Source organism: Budorcas taxicolor, chromosome 10, assembly GCF_023091745.1.
Source record: "Budorcas taxicolor isolate Tak-1 chromosome 10, Takin1.1, whole genome shotgun sequence".
NCBI lineage: Eukaryota > Metazoa > Chordata > Mammalia > Artiodactyla > Bovidae > Budorcas > Budorcas taxicolor.
This window is the reverse complement of record NC_068919.1, coordinates 74356255-74373379: the sequence shown is the minus strand read 5'-3', so window position 1 is coordinate 74373379 and position 17125 is coordinate 74356255. Positions and strand designations below refer to the sequence as shown.

Below are 17125 nucleotides of genomic sequence, written 5' to 3'. Positions count from 1 at the left end.
CCTGTGTGTCTCCCCTGGTCACAGCAAGCTACTTACGAGGCACACTGCTCCTGAGCCCACTGGAGAAGCGCCTTCTTTGCAGACATCCGCCATCTTTCTTGGACTTTGGAGCATTTCTTAGCTGGAGGACTTGAGGTAGGAGAGGAGTCAACTGCACTCACACTGTCCAGGGAAGGCTGACTGTAATTGTCAGGAAGAGTCCGGGCAAGCTCTTCAATCTAAGGAAGACATAATAATTGTTAATGTGTACGGAATCAGAAGTTAGCAGCATTGAGATAAAACCTTCAGCCAAAACAAGATCTTAAAAGTATCATTTAATGGTAACATTTTACTTGTGGTAAAATGAGCACTGCACAAGTCTCTGAACAATGCCATTTGGCATCTGGAGCTACACTTTGGTGTTTTTTCAGTGGACTACTGAAGGCAGGCATCTATTCACCCCCCCCACCATGCTTACAGAGCACTTCACTGGTGTTCAACATATGTCAATCAAAACTCAACTGAGCTTAATTGAGCTAGTCAAGAAAATTTCTGGAGAGATTGGGTCAATTAAAATGCATCCTTGATTATAAACCATTAAAAAACAAATATACATAGAAGAAAAAATAGTCAAACACATGGAGATGTTAAGTTTCAAGAAAGAAAAAAATCTCTGTTACGTATATGAAAAATAACCTCATTGATCATTTCAGAAATCTAATTGTATACAGCAAGAAGACAGTGTTTTTACTTGTAATGCAGGCAAAAGTTTTTAAAAGATAACAGTCAGTGATGAATATTCATATATTGCTGGAAACACATAAATTGATTCTGATTTCTTGGATGGGCAATATGATTATACCTACAGAAAATGTTAAAAGACAAATCCAGAAACAGATGTGTTATTGAAAGATGTACACTTTTTTCAATGATTGCAGATTTCCCAAATAACCATTAATAGTAGGTGTGACCAACACAATGAACAAACCTGATCTGGTTTGCAAACCGCCTTGCACCAAAATGGCACCCACTGCATGTATATTTATATAAATATATTTATGTAAATATAGACTATTTACCAAAATTGACATGCTGAGCCATAAAGCAAGCCACAGAAATTTTGAAGGACTGAAATAATTCAGATTATATTTTCTGACCATTCTGAAATTAAACTAGAAATTAGTGAAGATACAAAAAATAAATTTCAAATATTTGGAAATTAAGTCACAGATTGTTATAGAACCCATCAAATGAGAAATCATAATGAAAATTTTAAAATCTTTTGAACAGAACACAAATGAAAATATTATATTCTTGGATTAAAAGATGCATTATGTAAGAGATGTCAACTTTTTCCAAATGATTTTATACTTTAATCAATCCTCATTAAAATTCCAGTAGGTTGTGTGCGTAAATTAACAATGAGCTTACCCAATGGTATATCTCAATTACATCTCAGTTTAAACAATTGTATGGAAATACAAAGAGCAAAGAAGCCAAGGTAATCTTGATAAACATGTAGGACAGCACACTATCAGATATCAAGACTGACTATACAGCTACAGAAATTAATCTAGGATAGACCTGGTGCAAGGATAAACAATGGGACAGAACAATCTGAAAATGGAGCCATACCTACATGACTACTTGATTTATGAAGGTGATACTATAGCGTAGTAGGAAAATGATGGTCTCTTCAGTTAATGTTGGACACGTGGACACGTGAAGCGGGAGAAAGGGGAGGGTTGGATGAACTGGGAGAGCAGCGCTGACAATATATACACCACCATGTGTAAAACAGATAGTGCGGAAAGCTGCTGTATAGCACAGAGAGCCCAGCTCGGTGCTCTGTGATGACCTAGAGGGCTGGGAGGGAGGGAGGCTCAAGAAGGAGGGGCATACGTATACTCATGACTGATTCATGATGTAAAGCAGAAATGAACACATTGTAAAGCAATTTTCCTCCAATTGAAAAAAAAGAGCATAGCAGAGAAAGTGCAGACACTTGCTATCACAGCAAACAGAAAACAAAAAGTGTTCTGGAAATGAGAAAGTTATTTTGCACACAATTGCTTAAAAGTTGCCTAGTACCAAGACCCTATGTAAAGGGACGTTTTTTTCTTCCTTATATATCCTAATTATTGGGAAAATGTGATATTTGTTCATTCTCCTGCAAAAAGTATCAGTTTCTGTAAGTTAAGATTTTTAATGCTTATCAATGTCCTTGGTAATCCCTAACTCAGTCAAGTTCTCAGTAAAGCAAGAAAAAAAAAAAAAATTAGTGTTGGGTCAACTGGATAGCCATATGGAAAAAGTAAATCTTGATTGCTTTAACATAACATATTCACACAAATCAATTTATTCTTCTTTTTAACTCTGTATTGAAGTATATTTGATTTACAATGTTGTATTAGTTTCAGGTGTACAGACAAACCAATTCATTCTTGAAAGACTGCAGATCTAAATGTGACATGTGAAATAATTAAGCTTTTAGACATGTGCTGTCCAATATGATAGCCACTAGCCACATGTGACCATTTAATTTTTTTTTATTTTTTTAAAATTTTTATTTTTACTTTATTTTACTTTACAATACTGTATTGGTTTAAAAATTTTTTTTAATTTAATTCCTCACACATATTAGCAACACTGTAAGAGTTCAATAGCCATAGGTTGCTAGTAACTATTGTTCTGTACAGTACAAGTATAGAACATTCCCATTATTGCAGAAAGTTCTACTAGAAAGAACTATTCTAGAAAGTAAGAGAATATCTCCATGGTACTGGCAATGGGAAAGAATTCTTTAAAAGACATAAAAAGTACTAGCCACCAGAAAAAAAAAGAAGCTGATAAATTTGAACTATATTAAAATTATGAATGCCTGTTAATTAAAGGATTGAAAAGGCAAGTCACAGAGTCAGAGAAGATAGTTGCAACTTATGTACATAACCAACAAAGGACTTGGATCCAGAATATATTTTAAAACTTATATAAATCATTACATATAGCAGAATAGCTAAAATAAATGTGTGTGTGTGTGTGTTTTTTAATGTCAAGTATTAGTGAGAATGGTTCCAAATAGGAAAGGAGTACGTCAAGGCTGTATATTGTCACCCTGCTTATATAACTTATATGTAGAGTACATCATGAGAAACGCTGGGCTGGAAGAAACACAAGCTGGAATCAAGATTGCCGGGAGAAATATCAGTCACCTCAGACATGCAGATGACACCACCCTTATGGCAGAAAGTGAAGAGGAACTAAAAAGCCTCTTGATGAAAGTGAAAGAGGAGAGTGAAAAAGTTGGCTTAAAGCTCGACATTCAGAAAATGAAGATCATGGCAACTGGTCCTATCGCTTCACGGGAAATAGATGGGGAAACAGTGGAAACAGTGTCAGACTTTATTTTTGGGGGCTCCAAAATCACTGCAGATGGTGATTGCAGCCATGAAATTAAAAGACGCTTACTCCTTGGAAGGAAAGTTATGGCCAACCTAGATAGCATATTCAAAAGCAGAGACACTACTTTGCCAACAAAGGTCCGTCTAGTCAAAGCTATGGTTTTTCCAGTGGTCATGTATGGATGTGAGAGTTTGACTGTGAAGAAAGCTGAGCACCGAAGAATTGATGCTTCTGAACTGTGGTGTTGGAGAAGACTCTTGAGAGTCCCTTGGACTGCAAGGAGATCCAACCAGTCCATCCTAAAGGAGATCAGTCCTGGGTGTTCACTGGAAGGACTGATGCTAAAGCTGAAACTCCAATACTTTGGCCACCTCATGCGAAGAGTTGACTCATTGGAAAAGACTCTGATGCTGGGAGGGATTGGGTGCAGGAGAAGGGGACGACAGAGGATGAGATGGCTGGATGGAATCATCATCTTGATGGACATGAGTTTGGGTGAACTCCAGGAGTTGGTGATGGACAGGGAGGCCTAGTATGCTGCGATTCATGGGGTCGCAAAGAGTTGGACACGACTGAGCGACTGAACTGAACTGATTAGTGAGAATTAGCTCAAAGAATTATCAAACTCTGATAACAGCGCAAATCAGAAAAAGTTCGAAAAACTGTTGGGCAGTGATCTACTAAAGCTAGAGATCATATGCCCTACAGCCTAGCAGTTACAGTCCTAGATAAATATGCAACAGAAATGAGGCCACCAAAGGCACCAAATGGCATATACAAGAACATTCTTAGCAGCTTTATTTGTAACAACTTAAAACTAGCAACAAAAGAAATGTTCGTCAACAGCAGAATGGTAAACAAGTTCTAGTATATTCATGCACTGGTATATTCATACACAGCAATGAAAAGGAAAGATCCTAAGAGGATGAATCTGACAGACATGATGTTAAGTAAAATGAATCAGATACAGAAGAGTATTACATAGTGTATGCAAAAGAATTCAGTTATAATTCCCTTTATATTGTGTTTAAAATGGTAAACTAACCAATGATAAAGATCAAAGTAGTGGTTATCTATAGGGAAGGAGAACAGAGACTGGGAGAAAGACCTAGGGCTCTGACATGCTGGCCATGTTCTATCTTTCTGTCTTCCGTTACATGGTGGTTACATGGATGTGTTTAATTTATGAAAATTCATCAAACTCTACACTTAAGATTTGTGCCTTTTCCTCTATGTGTGTTATACTCTTACCAAAAGTTCATTTACAATATTAAAACAAAATTTTAAAAAGCTTTTATTTTGCAAACTTTATGGACCAAGAATGCTGTTTCGAGGAATTTGGCCCATGGGAATGATTAAGACTATATGCAAGTTTTATCTTAAGGATAAATTTTTTGGAATTTCTTACAGTCACAAAAAACTGAGCATTTTGAGAGTCAATTAATGAAATATATGCTTTAATATAGAACACCATGCTTCCATTATAATATATATAAACCCAGAAAGATGATAATTAGGATAACTTGAAAACAATATGGAGAGCACAATCCTATTTTAAGACAGACATGCACAAATATATATATTAATTCCTGCTATATTATGTCATGAGGACTGTACATCAAATTAATTGAAGTGGTTATCTGTGAGTGGTGAAATTCTAGATGAATTTCTTTTTATTATCTATGTTGACATCTTAATTTATATTTCAAATACCCTAAAAAGTATGGAAAATATTTAATATGCCTATGAATTATCAAATTTTAACATTTACCACATTTAGTTCATAATTTTTAAAGAAACAAAACACAGTTTGACCCTCTGTCTTTGTGCATTCAATTCCATTTCCTTCCCTTCCCAGAGGAAAAAAAACTCCAAATCTTAAATTTAGTTTTCATCATCTTCATGTATATTATTCTACTATAACTACAAATATAGGTAATCAGAAATGATACAGTTTCACTTTGCAAATGATACAAAGTCTATTTTGTACCAACTATAGGTATATAGAAATGATACAAAGTCTCATTTTGTTTGAAATTTTATATAAATTAGTTATGTTACCTTCTATTTTTCCTAAAATAAGCACTTGCTTTCCATATAATTTTTAAAGTTATTTTTAAAGTAATTATGGAGATAACCTACATGTAAACTTTTTAAGTAGCTCCACAAAACATGCACTAATTCAAAATTCCAGGCCTGAAAGTATGTATTTATCAATCATAAGTGTCATAAAGTCAGGACTATAATCATGTTATTTGCTATTATTTTCTTAGTGTCCTAGCACAAAAGCAAGCACATAGCAGGTGCTCAAAAATACTCATGGAATGAAAGAAAAGTTATGAGTCAGTCTTGGGACAGAACTAGATATTGCAGGACTATTAGACAAGGGACCTCAAAAATAGGGAGATTTTTACCAAGTTTAGTGGGTTAGTTTTCCAGAATTTACTCCAAAAGCTTCCTATTCTCTCTTCTGCCAGAGTAAACAATAATAAACAAAAATTTACCATGGCAAGTCCTATTCAGGCTGGAGCTGATACATATATGCTATTTCAGTATATCATGATAATTTAGTATTCAATTTTCAGCTGAAGAGTAACATAAGTGACAAAAGGTCAGCTATATAGTTTTCACCTGAAAAGACTTCCAATGGGTCTCATTTCTAAAGAAGCTCTAGCGTCAAGTCACACTTTTGCACTACGCTTATTTATTTTATACTGTGGTAATTAGAAGAGGAATACTTTTCATATCAAACTACTCACATGAAAGTGCAGTATAATTGTCCAAATGAGGCCAAGAATAATAGATGGGTTTCCATCTATGATATCAGTAACATGAATATTTATTAGCTTGATCTGGAAAAGAAAAATGCAGGTTAGAAAAGAGAAAATATTTCACAGCATTAATCTCCCCAACTAATTTTCATGTGAATTTCATACTCACTGATTGGTTTTTTAGGAATGTCAGAGCATTTTCTATATTGATTCTACACTGGAATGTATTAGATCCTTTATCTCGAGGCTATGAGATTCAAGCAAAATATATTACTCAAAAATGTGCTTTTTTTTTAATCCACAAAATTTCTTGATGTCGTTTTAAAAGCTTACTGACTTAATTTTAAAAACTTACCAATTGCTGTCCTGAGAGTACTTCCAGCAGGTCCAGGAGGACATGCCCCTTTTTAATGTCTGTGAACAGGTCTGTTACAACTGAGGGAGGGGTGTGCTACCAAACAAAGGTCACAAGAAAAGTAATCATTAACAGTTTGGAACAAAAACATGGTAACATTAAGAATCTCATAAATGTGCTTTAGGATCTCTGCAAAAGCTAAAATTCAGTAGTGATTTTCTTCTTAATTAACAAGATGATAGAAAACATACAAAGTTCCACATCCAAACATGTTAAGGAAAGAAGTGAACTTAACTCACAGTAGATTTCCAATAACACAACACCCTTTCAGCTTTCACTGAAAGCTTAAAACCTGTGTGGAGAAGTGGCATTCAAGATAGTCAGAATCAGCCAATAGTGACCCATTTGGAGAGGAGATTACATTTCTGAAATAACCTGTTTATGAATTTATTCTTTTTAGAACTACAAGCATTGGGCTAGGATGGGTAGCCTGTGAGAGAGGCTCATTCATTTTTGTATGTAGGTTGCTCCAGGCACTTGGCATCACTGAGAGCCGGGGTGGCACAGAGATTAAGATCAAGGTCTCGGGTCCAGACTGCCTGGGACAGCATCCCAGTGCTATCACTCATGGCTTCCCTGGTGGCTCAGATGGTAAAGAATCTGCCTGCAATGAGAGAAACCCAGATTCAATCCCTGGGTCGGGAAGATGCCCTGGAGTAGGAAATGGCAACCCACTCCAGTAGGCTTGCCTGGAGAATTCCATGGACAGAGGAGCGTGGTGGGCTTCATAAGCCCAGGCATGGGGTTGCATGAGCAGCTAACACTACACTACTACACTATCGCTTATAAGCTGTGGGACCATCGAGAAGTCACACAACTCTGTGCCTTACATTCCTTGCTCTTTAAATAGAAACAATACTATCTATATCGTGGGACGTTGCAAATTCAATGAAACGTAATGAGTAGTCAGTACATTTAAAGAACAGTGTCTAACACTCAATATATAGGACTTCCATTATAATTGCATTTGATAAAACAGATGTTGCTGCTTTCAGTATTTTATAGCACTGTCTCCCACATCCTTAACAGAAGTGCCCAAGTGCCCCCTTTTAGTGTTGGGAGAGAATAACACATATATCAAAACAGAATACAAAAGATCAAGGTGACATTCAACATATTCTTTCAATCTCTCACCATTGCCATTTTGGAGACCAAAACAGGAGAGAACAGGAGCAATCACTTAAATATATTTTTAGCTTGATTTGCTCTGTTTTTCCTCACCTTTGCCAACTGTGAGTTTATCCAGCAGGTGAAGGTTTTCTTCTGAGTGTCTTCCTGTTCAGCTATTTAAAAAGGACAACGGCAGTTAGAAAATGAGAAGCCTCAGAAGCCATTTGAACAAATCAGAGCATTAAAGGCCTGTCACTCTGGGAATGTGCGTGTGTCTCACAATCTTACAAACTTTCTTGGAATTTAGTCTAAATTTCAGATGTTTGTCCAAGAAATGTTTCGGAAATAACATGTTGATAGGAGATTTTTTTACACCCACAGATTAACTGCAAGAGACAATGGTTTTTTAATACTTTTTACTGACAAAAGAATTAAGCCCCTACATAACCTTGACAGTGCTGTAAAAAGACCTGTAAAGAATAAAAAAAAAAAAAAGTTGATAAGCCAAAAGGACTTGCCGTCTAAGCCAACAACACTTGGAACTTCAGATAAACCCAGAACACCTGAAAATATCCTAAAAGCTCATAAAGTCGTGGCAGTTTAGTCTCGACATTTATCGTGAAGAATATATTGCCACTGAATTCACCGTAAATGAGCTGCAATTAGAGTCATAGAGACCTGAGTTCAAACCCTGCCTCAGTCACTGAGTAGCTGTGGGACACGGAGCCGGTTCCTCGTGGGAAGCACACACTGAGGGAGACTGTTAGTGGTTCACGCGAGGTGAACGGACCTTGGCAACGAGGAAACACAGAGCAAGTGCCAGCTCTCATTCTGACGAACCGGGCAGAGGGTCCCGGGAAAGATCTGAACACTCAAGGTGGGTCTTCTCTTCCTTCCTGGGGCGAGAGAGAGCCCCACACCAACACCATGCTTCCCCCACACTGTCTTCCTCCTAGATCACACGCCGCCGTTGCTCTTTCTCTCACACTTCATATCCAATGCCTCAGGAAATCCTCTTAGGTCCTCCTTCAAAATGCATCCAGAATATGACCAGTTCTCCCCACCTTCACTATGACGATCCTGCTCCATGTTAACTCAGATCAGGAAACCGCTCTGCTCCAAACTGTGCAAGGGCCCCCCACTTCACCCCTTAAAATGGCTACAAGCCCCACACCGCCTGCCCCTGCCCTCACCCTACCATCTTCCTTACGCTCATTCCACTCCAAACACTCTGGCCTATCTGCTTTTTTGTTTATTTGTTTGTTTTTTCAAATTCTCCAGACACATTCCCACCTGAGGGCTTTTGCACTAGCTCTCTTTTCTTCCAGGAATACTCTCACTACAGCTATCCCCACAAGCTAACTCCCTCATCTCCTTCAAATCTTGGTTTAAGTGGTACTCATCTGTAAAGGTCTATTCTGACCATCCTAGTTTAAACTGTAACAACCCTTCTTCTTCTCCCTGTTGTCCTGCTTGATTTTTATTTTTCTACAGTACTTACCACCTTTAACATTCTATATAAGCTACATATGTAGTATTGTTGTTCAGTTGCTCAGTTACGACCCACTCTTTGTGAACCCATGGACTGCAGCACGCCAGGCTTCCCTGTCCTTCCACCATCTCCTGGAGTTTGCTCAAACTCATGGCCATTGAATCGATGACGCCATTTATCCTTCTCATCCTCTGTCACCCCCTTCTCCTCCTGCCCTTAATCTTTCCCAGCATCAAGGTCTTTTCCAGTGAGTCGGCTCTTCATATCAGGTGGCCAAAGTACTGGAGCTTCAGCTTCAGCATCAGTCCTTCCAATGACTATTCAGGGTTGATTTCATTTAGGATTGACTAGTTTGATCTCCTTGCTGTCAAAGGGACTCTCAAGAGTCTGCTCCAGCACCACAGTTCATCAGTTCTTGAGTGCTCAGCCTTCTTTATGTTCCAACTATCACCACATATACAGGACTACTGGAAAAACCATAGCTTTGACTATATAGACCTTTGTCAGTAAAGTGATGTCTCTGCTTTTTAATACACTACGTTTGTTATAGCTTTTCTTCTAAGAGGCAACAGTCTTTTAATTTCATGACTGAAGTCACCATCTTCAGTGATTTTGGAGCCCAAGAAAATAAAGTCTGTCACTGTTGTCTTTTTTTCCCCCATCTATTTGCCATGAGTTGATGGGAACAGATGCCATAGTCTTGTTTTTTGAATGTTGACTTTTAAGCCAGCCTTTTCACTCTCCTCTTTCACCTTCATCAAGAGGTTCTTTAGTTCCTCTTTACTTTCTGCCATAAGGATGGTGTCATCTGCACATCTGAGGTTATTTGATATTTCTCCCAGCAATCTTGATTTCAGCTTGTGCTTCATCCAGTTCAGCATTTCACGTGATGTACTCTGCATATAAGTTAAATAAGCAGGGTAACAATATACAACCTTGACATGCTCCTTTTCCGATTTTGAACCAGTCTGTGTTCCATGCCTGGTTCTAACTGTTGCTTCTTGACTTGCGTACAGGTTTCTCAGGAGGCAGGTAAGGTGGTCTGGTATTCCCATCTCTTTCAGAATTTTTCACAGTTTGTTGTGATCCACACAGTCAAAGGCTTTAGTGTAATCAATGAAGCAGATGTTTTTTTGGAATTCCTTTGATTTTTCGATGATTTAACGGATGTTGGCAATTTGATCTCTGGTTCCTCTACTGTTTCTAAATCCAGCTTGAACATCTGGAAGTTTTTGGTTCACATACTTTTGAAGCCTGACTTAAAGGATGTTGAGCATGACCTTGCCAGCATGTGAGATGAGTGCAATTGTGCAGTAGTTTGAGCATTCTTTGGCATTGCCCTTCTTTGGGATTGGAATGAAAACTGACCTTTTCCAGTCCTGTGGCCACTGCTGAGTTTTCCAAATTTGCTGGCATATTGAGTGCAGCACTTTCACAGCATCATCTTTTAGGATTCAAAATAGCTCAGCTGGAATTCCATCACTTCCACTAGCTTTGTTTGTAGTGATGCTTCCTAAGGCCCATTTGACTTCACATTCCAGGATGTCTGGCTCTAGGCAACTGATCATACCATCGTGGTTATCCAGGTCATTAAGACCTTTTTTGTACAGTTATTCTGCATATTCTTGCCGCCTCTTCTTAATATCTTCTGCTTCTGTTAGGTCCTTGCCATTTCTGTCCTTTATTGTGCCCATCTTTGCAATAAATGCAAATACATAAAATGTTCCCTTGGTGTCTCTAATTTTCTTGAAGAGATCTCTAGTCTTTTCCATTCTATTGTTTTCCTCTATTTCTTTGCATTGTTCATTTAAGAAGGCTTTCTCATCTCTCTGTGCTCTTCTTTGGAACTCTGCATTCTGAGGGGTCTATCTTTCCTTTGCTTGTTTGCCTTTCACTTCTTTTCTCAGCTATTTATAAGGCCTTCTCAGACAACCATTTTGCCTTGTTGCATACCTTTTTCTTGGGGATGGTTTTGATCACCACTTCCTGTACAATGTTACAAACCTCTGTCCGTAGTTCTTCAGGCACTCTGTATATCATATATGTAATTGCTCAGTCGTGTCCGACTCTTTGAGACCCCATGGAGTGTAGCCTACCAGGCTTCTCAGTCCATGGGATTTTCCAGGCAAGAGTACTGGAGTGGGTTGCCATTTCCTTCTCCAGGGGATCTTCCCGACCCAGGGATCGAACCTGGGTCTCCCACATTGTAGGCAGACGCTTTACCCACTGAGCCACCATATGTAGTAGGTTTATCATTTAATGTCTTGCTCTCCTTACAATAGAATTTAAGCAGCACATAAACAAGATGTTTCATCTGTGAAATATTCTAGGCTTGGAAGAGTCTGGCCAGATTCTAAATAAATATTTGCTAAAAGAGTAGGAATAACAATAATTTTACTAATTATTATTGTTATATTTTATTTACTGTACTGAGAAGGTCAAACCTACCTTTATGTGTTTGCATTCCTTCTTTGAAAAGCTGTCTGTTCTATCTTCTAAAACACTGTTTTCCTTTGACTCTTCCCATTCACCCCTATTAATCTCTAACATGGTTAAACTGAAATGGTTGGCATGACACCTAGTTTGAGTTCTTAAAAATGTTTTAATCTGATGAGAGCTCAGGGTGAGAAAATGAAGAGAACCTGAGTAAATGGAATTTTAGGGTCTTTATAATTGTAACTAGAGATTAAAGATGCACTGAACCTTGCTGGATTTCCTCAACTTTTTAAATCCATTTCATCTTTTCTGTATTACCAGCTGAAATTAGCTGTAGCTCATTTACACTTTAAAGGGTGCTCAATAATTGAGCACCCAATCTATAATCTACACAAATAAAATAACCAAAAATCTCCAATGAAAATTTTGTTATATCTGAGCTAATTTGATTAAAATCTAATAAAAACAAAGAGAAAAACAATAAGATGAGCAGTCAGTACAAATCCCCACCCAGAACTCTACAGTTAGCAATTGAAACCTTCATGAAAACCTTTAAAAAGGAAATTTCATGGCTTTTAACGAATGCGTTGTCCAAATACAGGATATTTGGTCATCCTGGAAATCAGAAACCTTCAAATGCAACAAGGACCCTTTGCTAACAGCAAACAAAGATGTCCCAGGTGTCATTAAACACCCTAATACCCACTCGATTGAATGTTTTGTCCTTGCATTGTCACTTATCCCTTGACACTTTTTCCCACACTTCCATACTGTCTTACCCTTGAAAAGTGCTATTTATTCAACAGGAATCAGAGCCAAATAGCTCACCCTATGGCAGGATAAGTAACCTTTTGTTCTTTTCAAAGGTTGACCCATTGGGGAAAAAATAATTGAGATCCACATGCTTTAAAGCAACTTAATTTGAGTGGGTGAGATTTTATTAATGTTGGGTTTTATTTTTTAAACTTTCAGAGTAACTTTCTAATAAAATAATAAAAACTTTTCACGGAATGGCATGAAGAGAACAGGACCTTTAATTTTTTTATTCTATTTCTTTAATTTTTAAAATTTAATTTTATATTGGAGTATAGTTGTGTTAGTTTCAGGTGTCCAGCAAAATGATTCAGATACATATATACCTGTTCTTTTTCATATTCTTTTGCCATATAGGTTATTAAAGAGTATTGAGTAGAGTTTCCTGCGCTATACAGTCTTTGTTGATTATCTATTTTATATATAATAGTATGTACATGTTAATCTCAACTTCCTAATTTATTCCTCCTCCCCACCTTTCCCCTTTGGTAACCATAAGTTTGTTTCCTAAGTCTGTGAGTCTATTTCTGTTTTGTAAATGAGTTCATAGGTGTCATTTTTAGATTCCACATTTAAGTGACATCATAAGATAGTTGTCTTTCTCTGACTTACTTCACCTAGCAGGATAATCTCTAGGGCCATTCATGTTGCTGCAAATGGCATTACTTCATTCTTTTTTATGGCTAAATAATGAGAATAGGCCCTTTTAATCAGCACATGTTAAGGATGGAAAAAAACAAGAGCAGAAAGAGAATAAAATCTACCATAATGATGAGTTTTTTAAAATACCAAGGAGTAGAGAGAGTGAGAAATTCTCTCTCCTAATTTTATTAAGGCAAATAAAAAATATGTATAAGGCAGGAAAATGTAGTCAGTGAATTTTATTCAGGCCCATATAGGTGTCCTTATCATTCTTGGTAAAAATCTGGCTGAGTTTGAGAAAGGAGGCATAGAAGGAAAAGATTTTCTCTAGGTGTCATTACCATAAAAATACATTTAATCCCTGAGTTTGTTCTTATTCAATCTGCCTTTTGTGAGCTGGCAACTCATATCTTTGGCTGGAGGGGAACTTAAATGAAAACAAATTGAGTTAAGCTCAATTAAAGAGGGTGGATTATAAATTCATTACTAAGCTCATTATAAAACTACCATGGCCACTGGGTCTCAGCAAGGTCCAGTTTGACAAAAGTTCATCTAAAATGTTGACTCCAGCAGTCCTTCCCATTATTAAAAGTCACCCAGGCATAAGAATCTCTAATTTACATTTTTCACTAAAATACAGAGGAATGCATTACTACAATGTGGCTTCTCCAAGAATGTTCTCTACTGCATGAGGTCACCAAGGAAGCTTTGTAACCTCCTTCTATCCAGGAATTTCCCTTTCTCTAGTGGATTACTGATTACAGGTTTACTGCACATGGCCCCAGATTTGTCACTTGGATCTTTCATTCTCCTCATTAAAATCTTTTGATCATTCCCTAATTCCTTAATGAATTCTTAGTCTAACATTCTACGTCACTCATTCATAATCTGACTCTGATCAACTTTTTCCTGACTCATCTCCCATAACTTCTCCACTCATATCCTACTGCCCTAGCCAAACCAGAGCATCTACAATTCCCCAACTGAGTTGCACTGTTTTCTGCATCAATATGCTATGTACCCTCTGGATTGGACAATTCTTCCATATCCCTCTGGACCCACAGAAACCCCAGCACCCAGCACATGGTGGGTGTTAGATTGACATTTGTTAAAATAAGACATTTTCTGTTCAATGTTCCCTTTGCAAAACAGAAATAGTCTCTTCTGGCTCTGGCTTACAACACATTGTTGGATCTTTTTTTTTAAATCTTTACCATTAGAAAGTATATAATCCTCATAAAACAATTTTTTCAAACAGTAATAGAATCCCAAGTTATTCTTAACTTTCCCAAACACCCACTTTCCTTGCCCTTAGACAACATTAATTAACAATCTCCTATACATTCCTTCTAGATTAGGCAGGCAAATAAAAGAAATTCTAAAGGGCAAGGATTTGTTTTGATTGGTCACTGGCTCTCTAGCTCCAAGAAGTAAAAGACACTCAGCCAAAACTTGTCGACTGAATGAATGAATGTATATGTAAATGAATTACTATACATGATATTTTTTAAGTTGATAATTCAAAAAACATGATTTAGGTACACTATTTAAATCAGAAAAGCATCTGTTGAACCATAAGAAAATTTTTAGAAGATCATAAACCTTCCACATTAACAGGAAGGAAGAAAATGATATCTGGCTAGTAAAAAGAACAAAGTAGATATATATGTGCCTGTGTGTGTATATTTTCTTAAGTGAAGGAGAGCAAGTTATAACATAACGTGTTTACAATGATCCCATCTGTATTTTTATGACAGGATAGCTCTATGAAAAACTCAACCGTTTTGTTTCTGTCTTACGGTAAGTACCACTTGCTGCTCACATACTGCAGTCATGCTCCTGCATCTGGCTTCTCTTCTACTCAATGCACAAACCTTAAAACTCAACCTTTATCCTTTTGTGTTTTTGCTTCCTCTTAACCCAGTGCCATGTAGAGAAGAGATACTCAATAAATTTAGCTGACTGAGAGATTTAGTAAAGATTAAAAGACTGAGGCTCAAACTGACTTGTCGTTGCCTGGAGAAGAATTTATTGGCAACGGTTACTAGGCCTAGGTCTTATCCTAATCCTTGTCTTAAAAACCCCTGGGCAACTTTAGACACAGCTGGGGAGGGAAAGAGGGGGACAAATGGAGAAAGTAGCATCAACATATATACACTATCATGTGTAAAACCGATGGCTGGTGAGAAGCTGCTGTATAACACAGGGGGACCAGTCTGGCACTCTGGGATGACCTAGGGGGTGGGATGGGGGAAAGGGGAGTATATATTTTATACATATAAAAATAGTGTATAATTATGATTGAGTCACATTGCTGTACAGCAGAAACCAACACAACATTGTAAAAATTAAAAAACAACATAAACTCAAAAAAATAAATAAAGTGAATAAATAAAAACCCCTGGGCAATTTCTTTCTTCTGCTAAGAAAATGTCTTGAACAAAAGGGCGTATACTAATGAGACCCTGTTTCTCTCCCCTGAAACTCCTTGTTAGTTGGTACAGCCACAGTAAAGATAAATAAATTCAGTAAGACAATAATACTATACATTTTAGCCATGTGTTCCAACAGCCATCCCAAAGAATCTTACCCAAGCTGTTATCCGATAGAAAGGGAACTAAAAACAATAAGGCCACCTCTTCTATTGTTTCTCAAGGAGATGATAACAAATAGAAATAGATGAAGAAACAAATTAAGAGAAAGAAAATACACAGGCATGCACAACCAAAACAAGAAAAGCCTAAAATATCTTAAGAATAAACAGGAAAAGGCCTGTGACTGAACTACCAAAAGGGAGACTATTAACCAATAGAGAAAGCAAGGGGACAATTTACAACACATTTTCTTGCAACCAACCATACGCCAAATGAACAAGCAAGAAAGAAAAATAAATAGTACTAAGACTGAGGCCTTACTTACTGAATCAGAAAAGTGAGCTTAGAAGCTAAGTCTTAGCTAACATATTTCATAAGCACAGTACGCAAACATATCTCTACCTCAAAATTCTTTTCATTCAAGTACTTCCTCCCTGGAGAATCTACATTGTCACTATGGAAAAGAAAAAAAAAAAACAAGAAACAGCAATTCCAGGACTGTCAAACCAGCATTCCAGGACTGAAGCCACACTCTATCTCCCTACTTCTCCCCAAACTTGTCCTCATCTGTGCTTTCATCTCATGGGTTTGACGCCACCATCTTTTATCAGCCCCAGGTACAGCCTTTTGCCAAATCCTGCCAACTTTGCCTCCACGTGCCTCTGGCATATGCACCTCCTTCTCTACATCTGACAGCCCTCCTGCCCCGTCAGCTCTGCTGCAGACCGCAGCCACGGCCAATCACATCGGCTCTGCTCCCTTCAATCTATTCTCCACTTCAACTAGTAAATCTGCCCACAGCACCTTTTCCACCTTCGGATGGTTTCTCTCTGCTCTGAGGGTCAAAAGCAGAACAGCCTATGAAGCCCTGCCTGGTTCACCCACAGCATCTCTCCAGCTTCCGCACATATTAACACTACCCTTCCCTGGAGCCCAGTGCTCCAGACACTCCATCTTCCTCCAGGACCTCTAGAAGTTATGTTCCTCCTGCCACACCTGTTTGTACCACCCTTCCCTGGTGGGTCAGAGGTTAAAGCATCTGCCTGCAATGTGGGAGACCTGGGTTCGATCCCTGGGTTAGGAAGATCCCCTGGAGAAGGAAATGGCAACCTACTCCAGTATTCCTGCCTGGAGAATCCCATGGAAGGAGGAGCCTGGTGGGCTACAGTCCACGGGGTTGCAAAGAGTCAGACACGACTGAGCTACTTCACTTTCTTTCTTTCCCCTTCACATACATAACTTCTAATTACACTTAGGGCTCAGCTCAATAGTTGCATCCCAAAGGAAACCTAAGCCAATTCGTCTTCCTCTACTACTTAAGCACTTGCCTCAACTTATAATCACTGACAAGGTTAAGAGCATGGACTCTAGAGCCAGACTACCTGAGTTTGATCCATATTTGCCACACATACAAGCTGCGAGCCTCAGTCTTCTCATCTGTAAAATGGGGATAGCAGGGCCTACCTCAGAG

General features: G+C 38.0%; 1 protein-coding gene across 1 annotated transcript in view; it reads right to left on the bottom strand.

Moving 5' to 3' along the window:
• The window catches only part of SYNE2 (spectrin repeat containing nuclear envelope protein 2), a 270474-nt gene that overhangs the window by 237728 nt on the left and 15621 nt on the right, over positions 1-17125 (bottom strand). Inside the window, exons 2-6 of the mRNA XM_052647219.1 lie at positions 7789-7850; positions 6508-6603; positions 6322-6399; positions 6141-6233; positions 37-218 (exon numbers count right to left, since the gene is read on the bottom strand). Coding sequence (XP_052503179.1) covers positions 37-218; positions 6141-6233; positions 6322-6399; positions 6508-6603; positions 7789-7850 — 511 coding nt within the window. The remainder of the gene's footprint in view (positions 1-36; positions 219-6140; positions 6234-6321; positions 6400-6507; positions 6604-7788; positions 7851-17125) is intronic.